This window comes from Salmo trutta, chromosome 24 (assembly GCF_901001165.1).
Source record: "Salmo trutta chromosome 24, fSalTru1.1, whole genome shotgun sequence".
In the NCBI taxonomy this organism is placed as follows: domain Eukaryota; kingdom Metazoa; phylum Chordata; class Actinopteri; order Salmoniformes; family Salmonidae; genus Salmo; species Salmo trutta.
Genome location: NC_042980.1, coordinates 9,529,752 through 9,543,949, shown reverse-complemented (window position 1 = coordinate 9,543,949; position 14,198 = coordinate 9,529,752). Strand labels below are relative to the sequence as shown.

The 14,198-nt window shown below is 42.6% G+C and overlaps 1 protein-coding gene across 7 annotated transcripts in view; it reads left to right on the top strand.

The window, feature by feature from the left end:
- The window catches only part of LOC115160647 (double-stranded RNA-specific editase 1), a 197,750-nt gene extending 185,200 nt beyond the window's left edge, over positions 1–12,550 (top strand). For all 7 annotated transcript variants that reach the window (XM_029710887.1, XM_029710884.1, XM_029710881.1 and 4 more), the window contains 2 exons: positions 10,151–10,329; positions 10,552–12,550. In XM_029710887.1, the coding sequence (XP_029566747.1) occupies positions 10,151–10,329; positions 10,552–10,728 (356 nt within the window). In that variant the 3' untranslated portion in view covers positions 10,729–12,550. The remainder of the gene's footprint in view (positions 1–10,150; positions 10,330–10,551) is intronic.
- The last annotated feature ends 1,648 nt before the right edge of the window (positions 12,551–14,198 follow it).

Below are 14,198 nucleotides of genomic sequence, written 5' to 3'. Positions count from 1 at the left end.
TCATATTTACACCATGCCAAGAAACACACACACTACACTAACTCATGTGGCACCGCATGCAAACACATTCAAACACTCCAATACTTTCAACACTGCTTTTAGGTGGCTTGGAGCAGACTAGTTGTCCTCTGTCTTTTTCCTCACACTTTCCCTGTGAAGCCTAATAAAACCGGACACTGTGACTCTGTGGGCTAACCCCACAGTAGGCACAAGGGTAAACACCAATCATGTATAAATGTCTATGGAAAATACCCAGCAGGAACACAGAAAGGAAAAGGCCGCACACTGCTGCTCATGCTCCCAGGTGATATTTATTTACAACGTTTCGACCCAGCAGGACCATGGGTAATCAGATATTTTACATTTACATTTTTGTCATTTAGCAGACGCTCTTACCCAGAGCGACTTACAGTAGTGAATGCATCCATTTCATTTCATGCATTTTTTTCCTTTTTTGTACTGGCCCCCCGTGGGAATCGAACCCGCAACCCTGGCGTTGCACACACCATGTTGGCGTTGCAAACACCATGCTCTACCAACTGAGCCATAGGGAAGGCCTGTGATTAGATATGATTAGAGGTTCCCAACCTTTTTTCCTCAGAGCTCCCATATTGAGAGAGCCTATATTAAATACCCCACCAGCTTGATTTTGTTCAAATTTAGGGAAATAGGAAATGTTCTGTTTTGAAGCTCATTTCCTGCTATTCTATTTAGTTTAATAAGAGTCTTGACATCTTTTAGGTAGACTAGTTAACCCTTTACACTCATGGGAATTGGCCTACATGGATAGGGCTAAATGGAAATGTTTCTTACAGAAGTAATATGAAAACATATGCATAACCATGGTAGCAATTGAACGGGAACAGTTTGGAGACGATGGGGAAATGATTAGACCAAAAGGTGAGAACAACAGTTTACCTGACAGAAGACTGAATCGAAACATTACTCTGTTGATTTTATGTGCGTTTTACATTTACTGTACATTTTGCCACGTTTGTTGATACCAAAATCAGAAAATCCTCTGGATACTTTCAGTAACATGAGAAGAATATTCCTGGAAAATCTGCGGTAGTTGCAACATAAGACATTAAAATGACAAGGGTTTGAGTGAGAGGACTAACTGGTGTCTCCAAATGGCCATACTGTGTGTCGTTCCTAAGATATTTGAATGACTTCTTGACTCAAAGGAGAGTCTTCAACTGTAAGGTGCTTGCTCTCGTTGAGGAAATGGAGCAAGTAGATGTGTATTATAAATTTTTTTAAACAAGACCCTGCATCCCTGCCATAGCACACTTACTGTTGTTGTTTACCCAGTATAAAAAAAACTGTCAATTAGAAATCGCAATCTGGGTCAGGTGTCATTTGACAGCTTCTTCTATTGCCAACATGATCAGCTAAGTTATAAAATACGATATTACAGTGTTAGGCTTTCACAATGCAATTCAGGGAAGCCGATCACATACTGAACAAAAATATAAATGCAACGTGCAACAATTGAAACTATTTTACTGAGTTACAGTTCATATAAGGAAATATAAGGCCTTGCTCGACACTGGGTGGGCCTGTCTCCCAAGTGGGTGGGCATATGCCCACCTAATATTCAATTAGGCCCTAATCTATGGATTTCACATGACTTGGCAGGGGCGCTGCCATTGGTGGGCATATGCCCACCTAGTGTCGAGCAAGGCCTAGCCAATCAGAATTAGTTTTTCCCCACAAAAACACTTAATTACAGACAGAAATACTCCTCCAGTTTCATCAGCTGTCCAGGTGGCTGATCTCAGATGATCCGGCTTCTTCACCTGCGGGATGTGGAGGTCCTGGGCTGGTGTGGTTACACCTGGTCTGCGGTTGTGAGGCCGGTTAGACGTACTGTCTAATTCTATAAAACGACGTTGGAGGCAGCTTATGGTAGAGAAAGTAACATTAAATTCTCTGGCAACTGCTCTGGTGGACATTCCTGCAGTCAGCATGCCAATTGCACGCTCCCTCAACTTGAGACATCTGTGTTGTGTGACAAAACTGCACAGAGTGGTCTTTTATTGTCCCTAGCACAAGGTGCACCTGTGTAATAATCATCTTCTTGATATGCCACACCTGTCAGGTAGATGGATTATCTTGGCAAAGGACAAATGTTCACTAACAGAGTTGTAAACACATTTGAGAGAAATAGGCTTTTTGTGCGTTTGAAATATTTCTGGGATCTTTTATTTCAGCTCGTGAAACATGGGACCAACACTTTACGTGTTGCGTTTATATTTTTGGTCTGTATAATTTTGGTGCACATAGAATGCTGTCATGAGTGCATTCAGGTGACAGGCTCATTCTGTTCAGAACAACCCAGGGTATGACTACATGTCATCTTGTAACTAACTATACATCAAACATAGTGATCATAAACTTGGACACTGTTTATGACATGAGTTTTATGATGTGGAAATGCGAAGTGTTTGGGTGTTTGGTTTGCTTGTATGACATCAGCGGTATTTATTATAATGCTCAATGTCTCATATTTCAAAATACATAGTCCTCTTAATTTACAGCATTTCCCTCACTCAGACAACAACAAATTTGCAAAAGCTGCCCAATTAGTGGGAGGGATCGGGGTAATGTCCGAGAGACCCATGAGGTGGCACACAATTGGCCCAGTGTCGGCCGGGTTTGGGGAGGGTTTAGCCGGCATGTCCTTGTCCCATCGCGCTCTAGCGACTCCTTGTGGCGGGCAAGGCGCATGCACGCTGAGTTCGATCGCCAGGTGTTTGCGCTGACACATTGGTGCGGCTGGCTTCTGGGTTAAGCGAGCAGTGTGTTCAAGAATGGCTCTCTCCGTACGTATGGCTCTCTCCGTACGGGAGTTGTAGCGATTGGACAAGACTAACTACCAATTGGATATCACGAAATTGGGGAGAAAAAGGGGAGAAAAAAAATGTGCTTCTTGACAAACCGCTCGCTTAACCCGGAAGCATGAAGACTGCCCTGAAAAAAGTTTAGGAAAAAAAAATGTATCTGATATGATGGTCTCGGGCAGGGGCGTAGCCAGGATTTTTGGGGGGGATAGGCCTAGAAAAATTTGGATAGGCATTTTTTCTACTTAATTTATTTTGCGACGTGCACCATATATTATTTCGTAAAACAATCATTTTATACTAGTACATTGTACTTGGAGCAACCTTGTTACATATACAAATAATTACCTATCCCAACATATTAAAACAAGACAGTAACTTTAGACCAGTTGCCAGCATAAAACTCATCTTCAGACGCACTTTAATCTCGATAGGCAAACAAGCCTATATTTAATGTTACAATTTCTACCACGGTGGGCAGTAGTACTATAAATGGTACCTTACCTTTAGTAGACGTATCATAAGGCGTGACCTACATCCCAAGGCGCAGACGGCGAGGATTTGAGTTGAATATGGTGATGATTTCATCATAATCCAATGTATCTGTCAGTTCACGCTCAAAAGACAGCAAACTGAAGTGGTTCAGCCGGGCGCTTGTCATTGATGTGCGAAGACAATTTTTTTTATACTAGTTGTTGTTGAGAAAAGTCTCCACACTGCATGATGTCATTGGAAGTGTGACAATGATCCTTAAGAGATTTTATATTAAGGAAAATATCATCAGGGCAGCTGTCAAGTACACTCATTATGGAGGAAAAGTCACTCTTTCCCATGTTCATTTTTCGACATCAACTGCTGAATTATAACAGTGGATTCAGCATCCTCAATTGATATTGCATAATGATCGCATGTGGTCTTCAGCTGCTATTTAAGGCCGCAGGTTTGGGATTCTTTGGAAAAGGAGACTGCCGCTTGCATGATCCCGTATGTGTCTTCTTGAAATCTTGAGTTCAACTCAGTAATCTGTCTGTCTAGAATATTGTTCCAAAGTTGCCACAGGTCACTGTCACTCTTGATGCTGGATGTTTTCTCGAATGAAGTTGTGACTACACTGGCTGCCAATTTTACAGGCAGTTTTCTCTGCTGTGATGCGCTCACATCCCAATTACTAATATCATGCTTAATCATTTCTTCAATTAACTCGGGGAGACTTTGATAAAGTTCTCAAGCTATCTCTGAACGTAGAAAAGCTGCTTTTTTTAAACCAATACAGTCCGTCACAGATACCGTAGAGCTTTGTAATCCCTTCGTAGCAAAACCACTAGTGTCAAACTATTTACTAAACGTGACAAACAGAAATAAAAACATATTGTTCTGGATTTGTTGTAAAAGGGTATCGGCTTCTAATTTGGTTTGTCCACAAGCATCTGAAAACTCTGCAAGAACCTCTAAAATGACATCTAGCAGTCCCGACACTTTTGCCGCGGTGCACAGAACCAAATTCAGACGGGACGGTGGGAGTTGCAATGCACATATACCGCTTGCTTAAATGTTTTCTTTAGTAGGACATGTACCCCTCCTCTGTTCCCTGACATGACTGAAGCGCCATCGAAACAAAAACCCACGCACAGAGTGGGATCCAACTCCAGGGGTTGCAACACTTCCAGTATTTTCCGAGAAATTCCTTGTGCAGACAAATCAATGGTTTCCATAAACCCAACAGCTCTTTCTTCAATCATTCCAGCATGAATGTATCGGATGCGCCCAGGAATAAGAATACATGGAAGGCGCAGAATGAACTTAATCTTTTATCCTCCACAGTAACAATGATGCTGCACACTCCATCAACTCGTTCTGAATTTCGGGGCTAATAAGCGTGGCATTGCGAGGTAGCTCATTTAAGCCTGTTTTTGTATACTTTGAGATGAAATTGAAGATTTCAAACAAGTTACCACTGTTGATTGCCTCTTCGGTTTCTCTATGCCCTCTGAGTGGAATATCCTGCTGTGCACACATTAGAACAATATCTATGACCACTTTAACATGTGCTCGGTTTCTTTCTATAAAATCCATGTTTGCATCACCGTGCATTCGGTTCAACACAGTCCCATGACGTCCCGTGGGTCGCCTTGTAGGATTCAAATTTTGCAAGGGCACTAGCATGTAATTTGCTATTCTCGTGTTTGCAGCAAGCATTTCTTGTGAGTTTACAGTTTTGAAATCCATCTTGTATGAATCTGAATTCAACATTTGCCCCAGGTTGACAGGCTGGTTCATCAACGGCAGACAAAACTGTCGTTGGACCTACTGCAGGTTCACCCCCGCCCGCAGCATCAAGAACGAGAGGAGACAGTGGGGTAGGCAAGCATGCCTGGCTCAACGTGGCATTGGCAGTTGTGATGGCGATTGCAGTTGTTTCTATCCTGACACCAGCTGTTAATGTCTCATTCTGGAAGCTATCGGTAGATTTATCCAAATTATTTTATGGCAGGCACTCCTATTCCTTTAGACGTTTAAAAAAAAAAAAAACTACAGTAGCAATCAACATTTGGTTTGCCATTGCTAGAACTACTAAATTACCTTAGCTGGTGAGTCAATTCGAGTAAGCTAGCGTTACAAAGTTTAGCCATATGACGTTGCCACGTTGTTGAGGTAAACCACGGTGTGAATTTTTTTTTAACCAATAGTCGGAAGCCAACTTGATTGAGGTGGACTATTTCTTTGTTACATTATAAAATTATCCATAGAAAATAAATCTCACATGCGTTTCTTTTAAAAATGTAATAAAATAAAACAATTTGTATTGAATAATTTCTGGGACAATTATTGGGTAGGCCTGAGAGCAGTGGCTACGCCGCTAGTCTTGGGTATGTGTAATTATAACTGATTTGCCCATAAGGACCAATGCAGACCCAGTAGAGAGAGAGAAATTACATTTAGGAGACTATCTAATCAATAGATACAGTTGAAGTCGGAAGTTTACATACACTTTAGCCAAATACATTTAAACTCAGTTTTTCACAATTCCTGACATTTAATCCTAGTAAAAATTCCCTGTCTTAGGTCAGTTAGGATCACCACTTTATTTTAAGAATGTGAAATGTCAGAATAATAGTAGAGAGAATGATTTATTTCAGCTTTTATTTCTTTCATCACATTCCCAGTGGGTCAGAAGTTGACAAACTCAATTAGTACTGGCCACCCCTCATGGCCTGGTTCCTCTCTAGGTTTCTTTCTAGGTTCTGGTCTTTCCAGGGAGTTTTTTCCTAGCCACCGTGCTTCCACACCTGCATTGCTTGCTGTTTGTGATTTTAGGCTGGGTTTCTGTACAGCACTTTGTGACAGCAGCTGATGTAAGAAGGGCTTTATAAATCAATTTGATTGATTGATATTTGGTAGCATTGCCCTTTTTAAATTGTTTAACTTGGGTGAAATGTTTCGGGTGCCTTCTACAAGCTTCCCACAATAAGTTGGGTGAATTTTGGCCCATTCCTCCTGACAGAGCTGGTGTAACTGAGTCAAGTTTTTAGGCCTCCTCCTCCCATTTGCGACCAAGCTTTAACTTCCTGACTGATGTCTTGAGATGTTGCTTCAATATATCCACATAATTTTCCATCCTAATGATGCCATTTATTTTGTGAAGTGCACCAGTCCCTCCTGCAGCAAAGCACCCCCACAACATGATGATGCCACCCCCGTGATTCACAGTTGGGATGGTGTTCTTCGGCTTGCAAGCATCCCCCTTTCTCCTCCAAACATAACAATGGTCATTATGGCCAAACAGTTCTATTTTTGTTTCATCAGACCAGAGGACATTTCTCCAAAAAGTACGATCTTTGTCCCCATGTGCAGTTGCAAACCGTAGTCTGGCTTTTGTATGGGGATATTGGAGTAGTGGCTTCTTCCTTGCTTAGCGGCCTTTCAGGTTATGTCGATATAGGACTCATTTTACTGTGGATGTAGATACTTTTATACCTGTTTCCTCCAGCATCTTCACAAGGTCCTTTGCTGTTGTTATGGGATTGATTTGCACTTTTCGCACCAAAGCACGTTCATTTCCAGGAGACAGAACGCGTCTCCTTCCTGAGGGGTTCGACGGCTGTGTGGTCCCATGGTGTTTATACTTGCGTACTCTTGTTTGTACAGATGAACGTGGTACCTTCAGGCGTTTGGAAATTACTCCCAAGAATGTCTTGGCTGATTTCTTTTGATTTTCCCATGATGTCAAGCAAAGAGGCACTGAGTTTGAAGGTAGGCCTTGAAATACATCCACAGGTATACCTCCAATTGACTCAAATGATGTCAATTAGCCTATCAAAAGCTTCTAAAGCCATGACATAATTTTCTGGAATTTTCCAAGCTGTTTAAAGGCACAGTCAACTTAGTGTATGTGAACTTCTGACCAACTGGAATTGTGATATAGTGAACTATAAGTGAAGTAATCTGTCTAAACAATTGTTGGAAAAATTACTTGTGTCATTCACAAAGTAGATGTCCTAACCGACTTGCCAAAACCATAGTTTGTTAACAAGAAATTTGTGGAGTGGTTGAAAAACGAGTTTTAATGACTCAAACCTAAGTGTATGTAAACTTCTGACTTCAGCTGTAGTGTGTCACTCTACCCAGAGGGGTGACAATGCAGTTAGGTAATGAAAGTTCACTTCCTTATGTTATAAAATACAAAGACAAATATGATTATTCATGTTCTGAATCGTTCAGTGGGGTCTTCCTCTTAACATATCATTAGCTAACATTGTATCCAAAAAGTCTGATTTCGTAACCTAATACCGTGCATTCAGAAAGTATTCAGACCCCTTGACTTTTTCCACATTTTCTTTAACAGCCTTATTCTAAAATTGATTACATCATTTTTTCCCTCAATCTACACACATTACCCCATAATGACAAAGCAAAAACAGGTTAGAAATTTCTGCAAATGTATTCAAAATAAAAAACTTCACATTTACATAAGTATTCAGACCCTTTACTCAGAACTTTGTTGAAGCACCTTTGGCAGGGATTACAGCCTCAAGTCGTCTTGGGTATGACGCTACAAGCATGGCACACTTGTATTTGGGGAGTTTCTCCCATTCTTCTCTGCAGATCCTCTCAAGCTCTGTCAGGTTGTATGGGGAGCGTCGCTGCACAGCTATTTTCAGTTCTCTCCAGAGATGTTCGATCGGGTTCAAGTCCGGGCTCTGGCGGAGCCACTCAAGGACATTCAGAGACTTGTCCCGAAGCCACTCCTGCGTTGCCTAGGCTGTGTGCTTAGGGTTGTTGTCTTGTTGGAAGGTGAACCTTCACCCCAGTCTGAGGTCCTGTGCGCTATGGAGCAGGTTTTCATCAAGGATCTCTATGTACTTTGCTCCATTCATCTTTCCCTCAATCCTGACTAGTCTCCCAGTCCGTACCACCACCATGCTTCACCGTAGGGATTGGTGCCAAATTTCCTCCAGACGTGATGCTTGACATTCAGGAATCTTGTTTCTCACAGTCAGAGTCCTTTAGGTGCCTTTTGGCAAAATCCAAGCGGCCTGTCGTGCCTTTTACTGAGGAGGGGTTTCCGTCTTGCCACTCTACCATAAAGGCCTGATTGGTGGAGTACTGCAGAGATGGTTGTCCTTCTGGAAGTTTCTCCCATCTCCACAGAGGAACTCTGGAGCTCTGTCAGAGAGACCATCAGGTTCTTGGTCAGCTCCCTGACCAAGGCCCTTCTCCTCTGATTTGGCCTGGCAGCCAGCTCAAGGAAGAGAATTTGTGGTTCCAAACTTCTTCCATTTAAGAATGATGGAGGCCACTGTGTTCTTGAGGAGCTTCAATGCTGCAGACATTTTTTTGGTACCCTTCCACAGATCTGTGTCTCGACACAATCCTGTCTAGGAGCTCTACCGATAATTCCTTCGCCATCATGGCTTGGTTTTTGCTCTGACATGCACTGTCAACTGTTGGACCATATATTCTACAGGTGTGTGCTTTTCCAAATCATGTCCAATCAATTGAATTTACCACAGATGGACTATCAAGTTGTAGAAACACCTCAAGGATGATCAATGGAAACAGGATGCACCGGAGCTCAGTTTTGAGTCTCAAAGCAAAGGGTCTGAATACTTATGTAAATAAGGATTTTTTTATTTTATGTTTTATAAATTTGCTTACATTTCTAAACCTGTTTTTGCTTTGTCATCGTGGGGTATTGTGTGTTGACTGAGGAGAAAAATATTTAATCCATTTTAGAATAATGCTGTAACGTAACAAAATGTGGAAAAAATGAAGGGGTCTGAATACTTTCCGAATGCACTGTAGATGGGTCCCCTACCGTAGTCTCATTGAAACACTTCACATGTCATCTGGGGTGAAATTTGCTTACCTTTCCTCTGTGAATTTAAATAACTTGATTCCCTTTCTGCCAAATTGGTGGAATCCATGCAGCTGATTTGTTTTAAGGTCAAGTCTATTTAGATACTTTTCCTGTCATGATATTTCATTATATAGCCCTTCATAATGTTGTTTTGTGCGTTGGCATTTTGAAACCTGAGATACGTTGCAGTGTATTCTATAGCATATACAGATAAAATAATGTTGTTCCCCCTTCTCTCCTACTGCCCAGAAAAATTCCTACACCTATTGTCAGGGTAGGTGCTAAGGAAGGGTGAGGGTGAGGGTTACTGTTACGGAACCAACTAGACAACCTACTTTTAACACTGGACTCACTAAGTCTAGGGGTTCTAGTCTTCCTAATCTTCCAGCCACTCAGTCAGCAGGCAGCCCAGTACACTGCAGAAGTGAAAGGAACCAAGTAGTTTAACACCCTCCACTGAAATAAGTTTTTATCCCTCCCATCCATCTCCCCTCTAGGCCCCTGCTTGGAGGAGCACATGTCCTGTGGTAGAGTTGAAGAAGCTTCATCCTGTTTTTTGACTACCATCTCTGACGGATGCTGCTAGGGCAAAGATTATACGTCTCTGACCCTTCATGCCCTCACTTCTGTAGTAAATGCTTGAGTTCACCACGCTCACACGATGAGAAGCTTTCACTGAAACCTGAAGACTCATGTTTCCTTTAGCGCTAATGCCTAGGCTTGAGATCAGAGGGATAACACGGGCATGAGTCGCATGCCCAGTCCTATGTATGATTCCCACTTGGTCAGACGTGCTTGTCTTTAGAAAGGGAGTTAGCTACCACTTTCACAGCTAATTCCCAGGCTCATCATGTCCTGTATTCGATTCCCAGTGGCTCAGACTTGTATGCTTACTGTTATAAAGTGGAGTTGGCCACTCACTCTATGGTTCTATTTGTGATTCCAGGCATCAGCAACGCGGAGGCAAGGCAGCCGGGCAAGGCACCCAATTTCAGCGTGAACTGGGCGGTGGGCGACCAGGCGCTGGAGGTCATTAACGCTACCACGGGCAAAGACGACATGGGGCGCGCCTCGCGCCTTTGCAAGCACGCCCTCTACAGCCGCTGGGTTCGCCTGCATTCCAAGGTACAGAATGGTCCGACACACACCAGAATGTCTCTTCTTGTCAAGGCATCTAAGTGTTTATGACAATCAGCACTGCACACAGACGGTGTGAGCAGCACAACACACACCAGCTGGAACACAGATAAAATCGTATGTTTAAACACTGTCCAAGTCACTCCTCAATATTTGATTCAAAGTAGTCTTCTTATCTCAACATCTGTTTGCTCCCCTTCCCCACCCCAGCTGTCATCCACACTGAGGATCAAGGTGTCCAAGCCCAGCTCGTACCACGACGCCAAGCAGGCGGCGGTGGAGTACCACAACGCCAAGCAGACGCTCATCAAGGTCTTCCACAAGTCGGGCCTGGGGGCCTGGGTGAAGAAGCCCATCGAGCAGGACCAGTTCTCCCTCAACTCCTGATTAGGGGGTTAGGGGGAACCTCCTAACCCAACCCACTGCACCCCAACCCCTTCTCTAGGCCTGAGAAAGAGGCTCTTCGAAACTACCAGCCACTGAGACTTTGTGTCTGTGTGTGCATGTGTGCGTGCGTTTGTGTGTGCCTGCGTGCGTGTGCCTCGTGCATGCGTGTGTGTATGTCTGTCTGAGTGTTTGTGAGAAATAATGCATGTGGTCCTGGCCACCTCTCGCCGTCACAGTCACTCTGCTCGTTCAATCTGCCCATCTAATCATGAAGTCTTGCCATTTTTAACTGGAATCCTTTTTAGTCATTGTTGTTTTATTTGCAAGACTTTACATGAAGTTGTCCATATACCATGTAGTTACTATATACGTATTTCTGTAACCAGAATGTAGAATGTACAAAGATTCTCTTTCTACTATTCAGTTAAATGTAATTACACTAGTATAAACCCAAATGCCATGTGACTTCATGGTATCTTTAACCTATTGTAGGATTTCCCCTTTTAATGTCTTATTTCATTACAATATAGCCCCTTTGTTATAAGCACATATGATATTACGCTAAATACAAATCCAAAATGTTGGTTACAGTCATTCAATCATTATTCATTTGAAATCTTTTCTTTTGGACCTTTTACATCTATTTATTTATTTGTTGACATTTTTGGTCATTCAATACATTCCCATTCCATACTTGAACATTGGGCCCTGGTGGAGGCTGTCGAGGATTCCCCCTGAGTCCTTTGACCTGGGAGGTTGAGGAGAGTTGTGGACGTGCTGCACGTTTTTTCTTAATGAAGTAAGCCATGGCTTTGCATGGGAATGGTGTCAGAGTTCTGCAAGTTGATTAGGTAGAGAACCACCAGGATCTGCTCGAGTGAATTTTTTTTCTGCACATGGAGCTTTGAATCATGTTTCTCTCTTTAATGTGTTTGTTTTGTTTCCTGGAGGGGGCTTAGTTTTTAGTATTGCAACTTTGGACTTTTTGTGTTTGAGAGATGGATTACACTGTAACTGAACAATGACAGGAATTCAGTACTTCTATCAATGACACTGCATAGGAGCTACATTACACCTTCTTCATAAGCATGATCCTCATGGACATTATGCATCCATGCCCTGGGCATTTATAAATGCTTATGTCAACAACCTCTGATTGATATGTCATGGTCATGCCACACAATACAAGTCTGGTGACATAACACATCTTATGTCAGTCTGGGGTTGTTGAATGTGTAAAGTAGGCCATATGTCATGTAATTCATAGAGCGCTGGGAAATGCATGTCTCCAAGAGCTTATGTCATCATTTAAATAACTCTTGTAAGCAACACGATTGTTGATTGCTCATTGTGTGAGTAAACTTCCAAGAGAACACAAAGAAACGCATGAGAGATTTTACAAAGTTGAGTTTGGTACCACCCACCCACTCAATGACCAATCCGTGTTTTCTCAATGCAAGTCCTATTGGTCCATATACCTGGGTATTCTGTAAGCCCTCTTCCCCACCCTCTCCCATGTGTTCATCTTTTCTATTTCAACTATTTCTACAACATGATAAACTCTGGATGCCAGTAATGACAACTTTCTAATGTATTATCTGTGTGCCCTCCCTTATAGGCTGGTCATATACCTCTAATATCAGCATTGTACATGGCCAGTGACAAACCACAATGTAAACAGACGTAGTGCAAAGGAGTGATTATTATGAGGTATTCTTTAAGTTGGTGTATTTTATATCTGATATATTGGGTTCAAGACAGCAGGGGAAGGTGCTTGGAGTCCCAGCAGTGTGTGTGTTGTATGTACACTACATGACCAAAAGTATGTGGACAACTGCTCGGCGAACATCTCATTCCAAAATCATGGGCATTAATATGGAGTTGGTCCCCTCTTTGCTGCTATAACAGCCTCCACTCTTCTGGGAAGGCTTTCAACTAGATGTTGGTACATTGCTGCAGGGACTTGCTTCCATTCAGCCACAAGAGCATTAGTGAGGTTGGGCACTGATGTTGGGCGGTTAGACCTGGCTCGCAGTCGGCGTTCCAATTCAGCCCAAAGGTGTTTGATGGGGTTGAGGTCAAGGATCTGTGCAGGCCAGTCAAGTTCTTCCATACCGATCTCAACAAACCATTTCTGTATGAGCCTCGCTTTGTGCATGGGGGTATTGTCATACTGAAACAGCAAAGGGCCTTCCCCAAATTGCCACAAAGTTGGAAGCACAGACTCATCTGTGTTGTCATTGTATGCTGTAGCGTTAAGATTTCCCTTCACTGGAAGTCTGGAACTAAAGGACCTAGCCTGAACCATGAAAAACAGCCCCAGACCATTATTCCTCCTCCATCAAACTTTACAGTTGGCACTATGCATTGGGGAAGGTAGCGTACTCCTGGCATCCGCCAAACCCAGATTTGTTCATCGGACTGATAGATGGTGAAGCGTGATTCATCACTCCAGAGAACACGTTTCCACTGCTCCAGTCCAATGGTGGCGAGTTTTGCACCACTCCATCTGACGCTTGGTGTTGCGCATGGTGATGTTAGGCTTGTGTACGGCTGCTCGGCCATGGAAACCCCCCAACGAAGTTATTGTGCTGACGTTGCTTCTCGAGGAAGTTTGGAACGTGGTAGTGAGTGTTGTAACCGAGAACAGTCCCATTCTGTGAGCTTGTGTGGCCTACCACTTCGCGGTTGTTGTTGGTCAGATATTTCCACTTCACAATGACAGCACTTACAGTTGACCGGGGAAGCTCTAGCAGGGAAGAAATTTGCCGAACTGACATGTTTGAAAGATGGCATGCTATGACGGTGCCACGTTGAAAGTCACTGAGCTCTTCAGTAAGGCCATTCTACTGCCAATGTTTGTCTATTGAGAATGCATGGCTGTGTGCTCAATTTTATACACCTGTAAGGAACTGGTTTGGCTGAAGCCCGAATCCACAAATTTGAAGTGGTGTCCACATACTTTTGTGTATATATAGTGTATGTCTAGAGTAAGGAGATTGTGTGACACTGCTCGATAAATGTCATGGCAACAGGACATTAGAGATTGCTGTGGAATCTGCACCAAAGATGATGTCCTTGTGTGTTTTTCTCACAATTTTCTTTGAGCAACAACAAAGAAAGGGGGAAACATTTTTAAAAACGTGTTTCGCACACACCAATTGCTTTGGTATAATATTGCAATGTTTTTGTACTTTAATTTTATCAATGTATTTTTTTATTTGTATAAAATGATGGGTTGTTGTATTCTGTTGTATTCCAGCTTTGTTATGGAATCTTACTTGTTGGGCTCTTTCAGTATTTCTGTAGCTGTTGATTAGCAAGGTGTTATTATTGTGAACCTCTGTTATATTGCTATGGAAATAATGCGTATAGCATTATACTGGTTTAAAATGTGATGCCTGTGCAACTATTCTTCCTTCACTGTTTAGTTCTTGTTCTCCCTCCATGAAACTGCGGGGATGTATTTG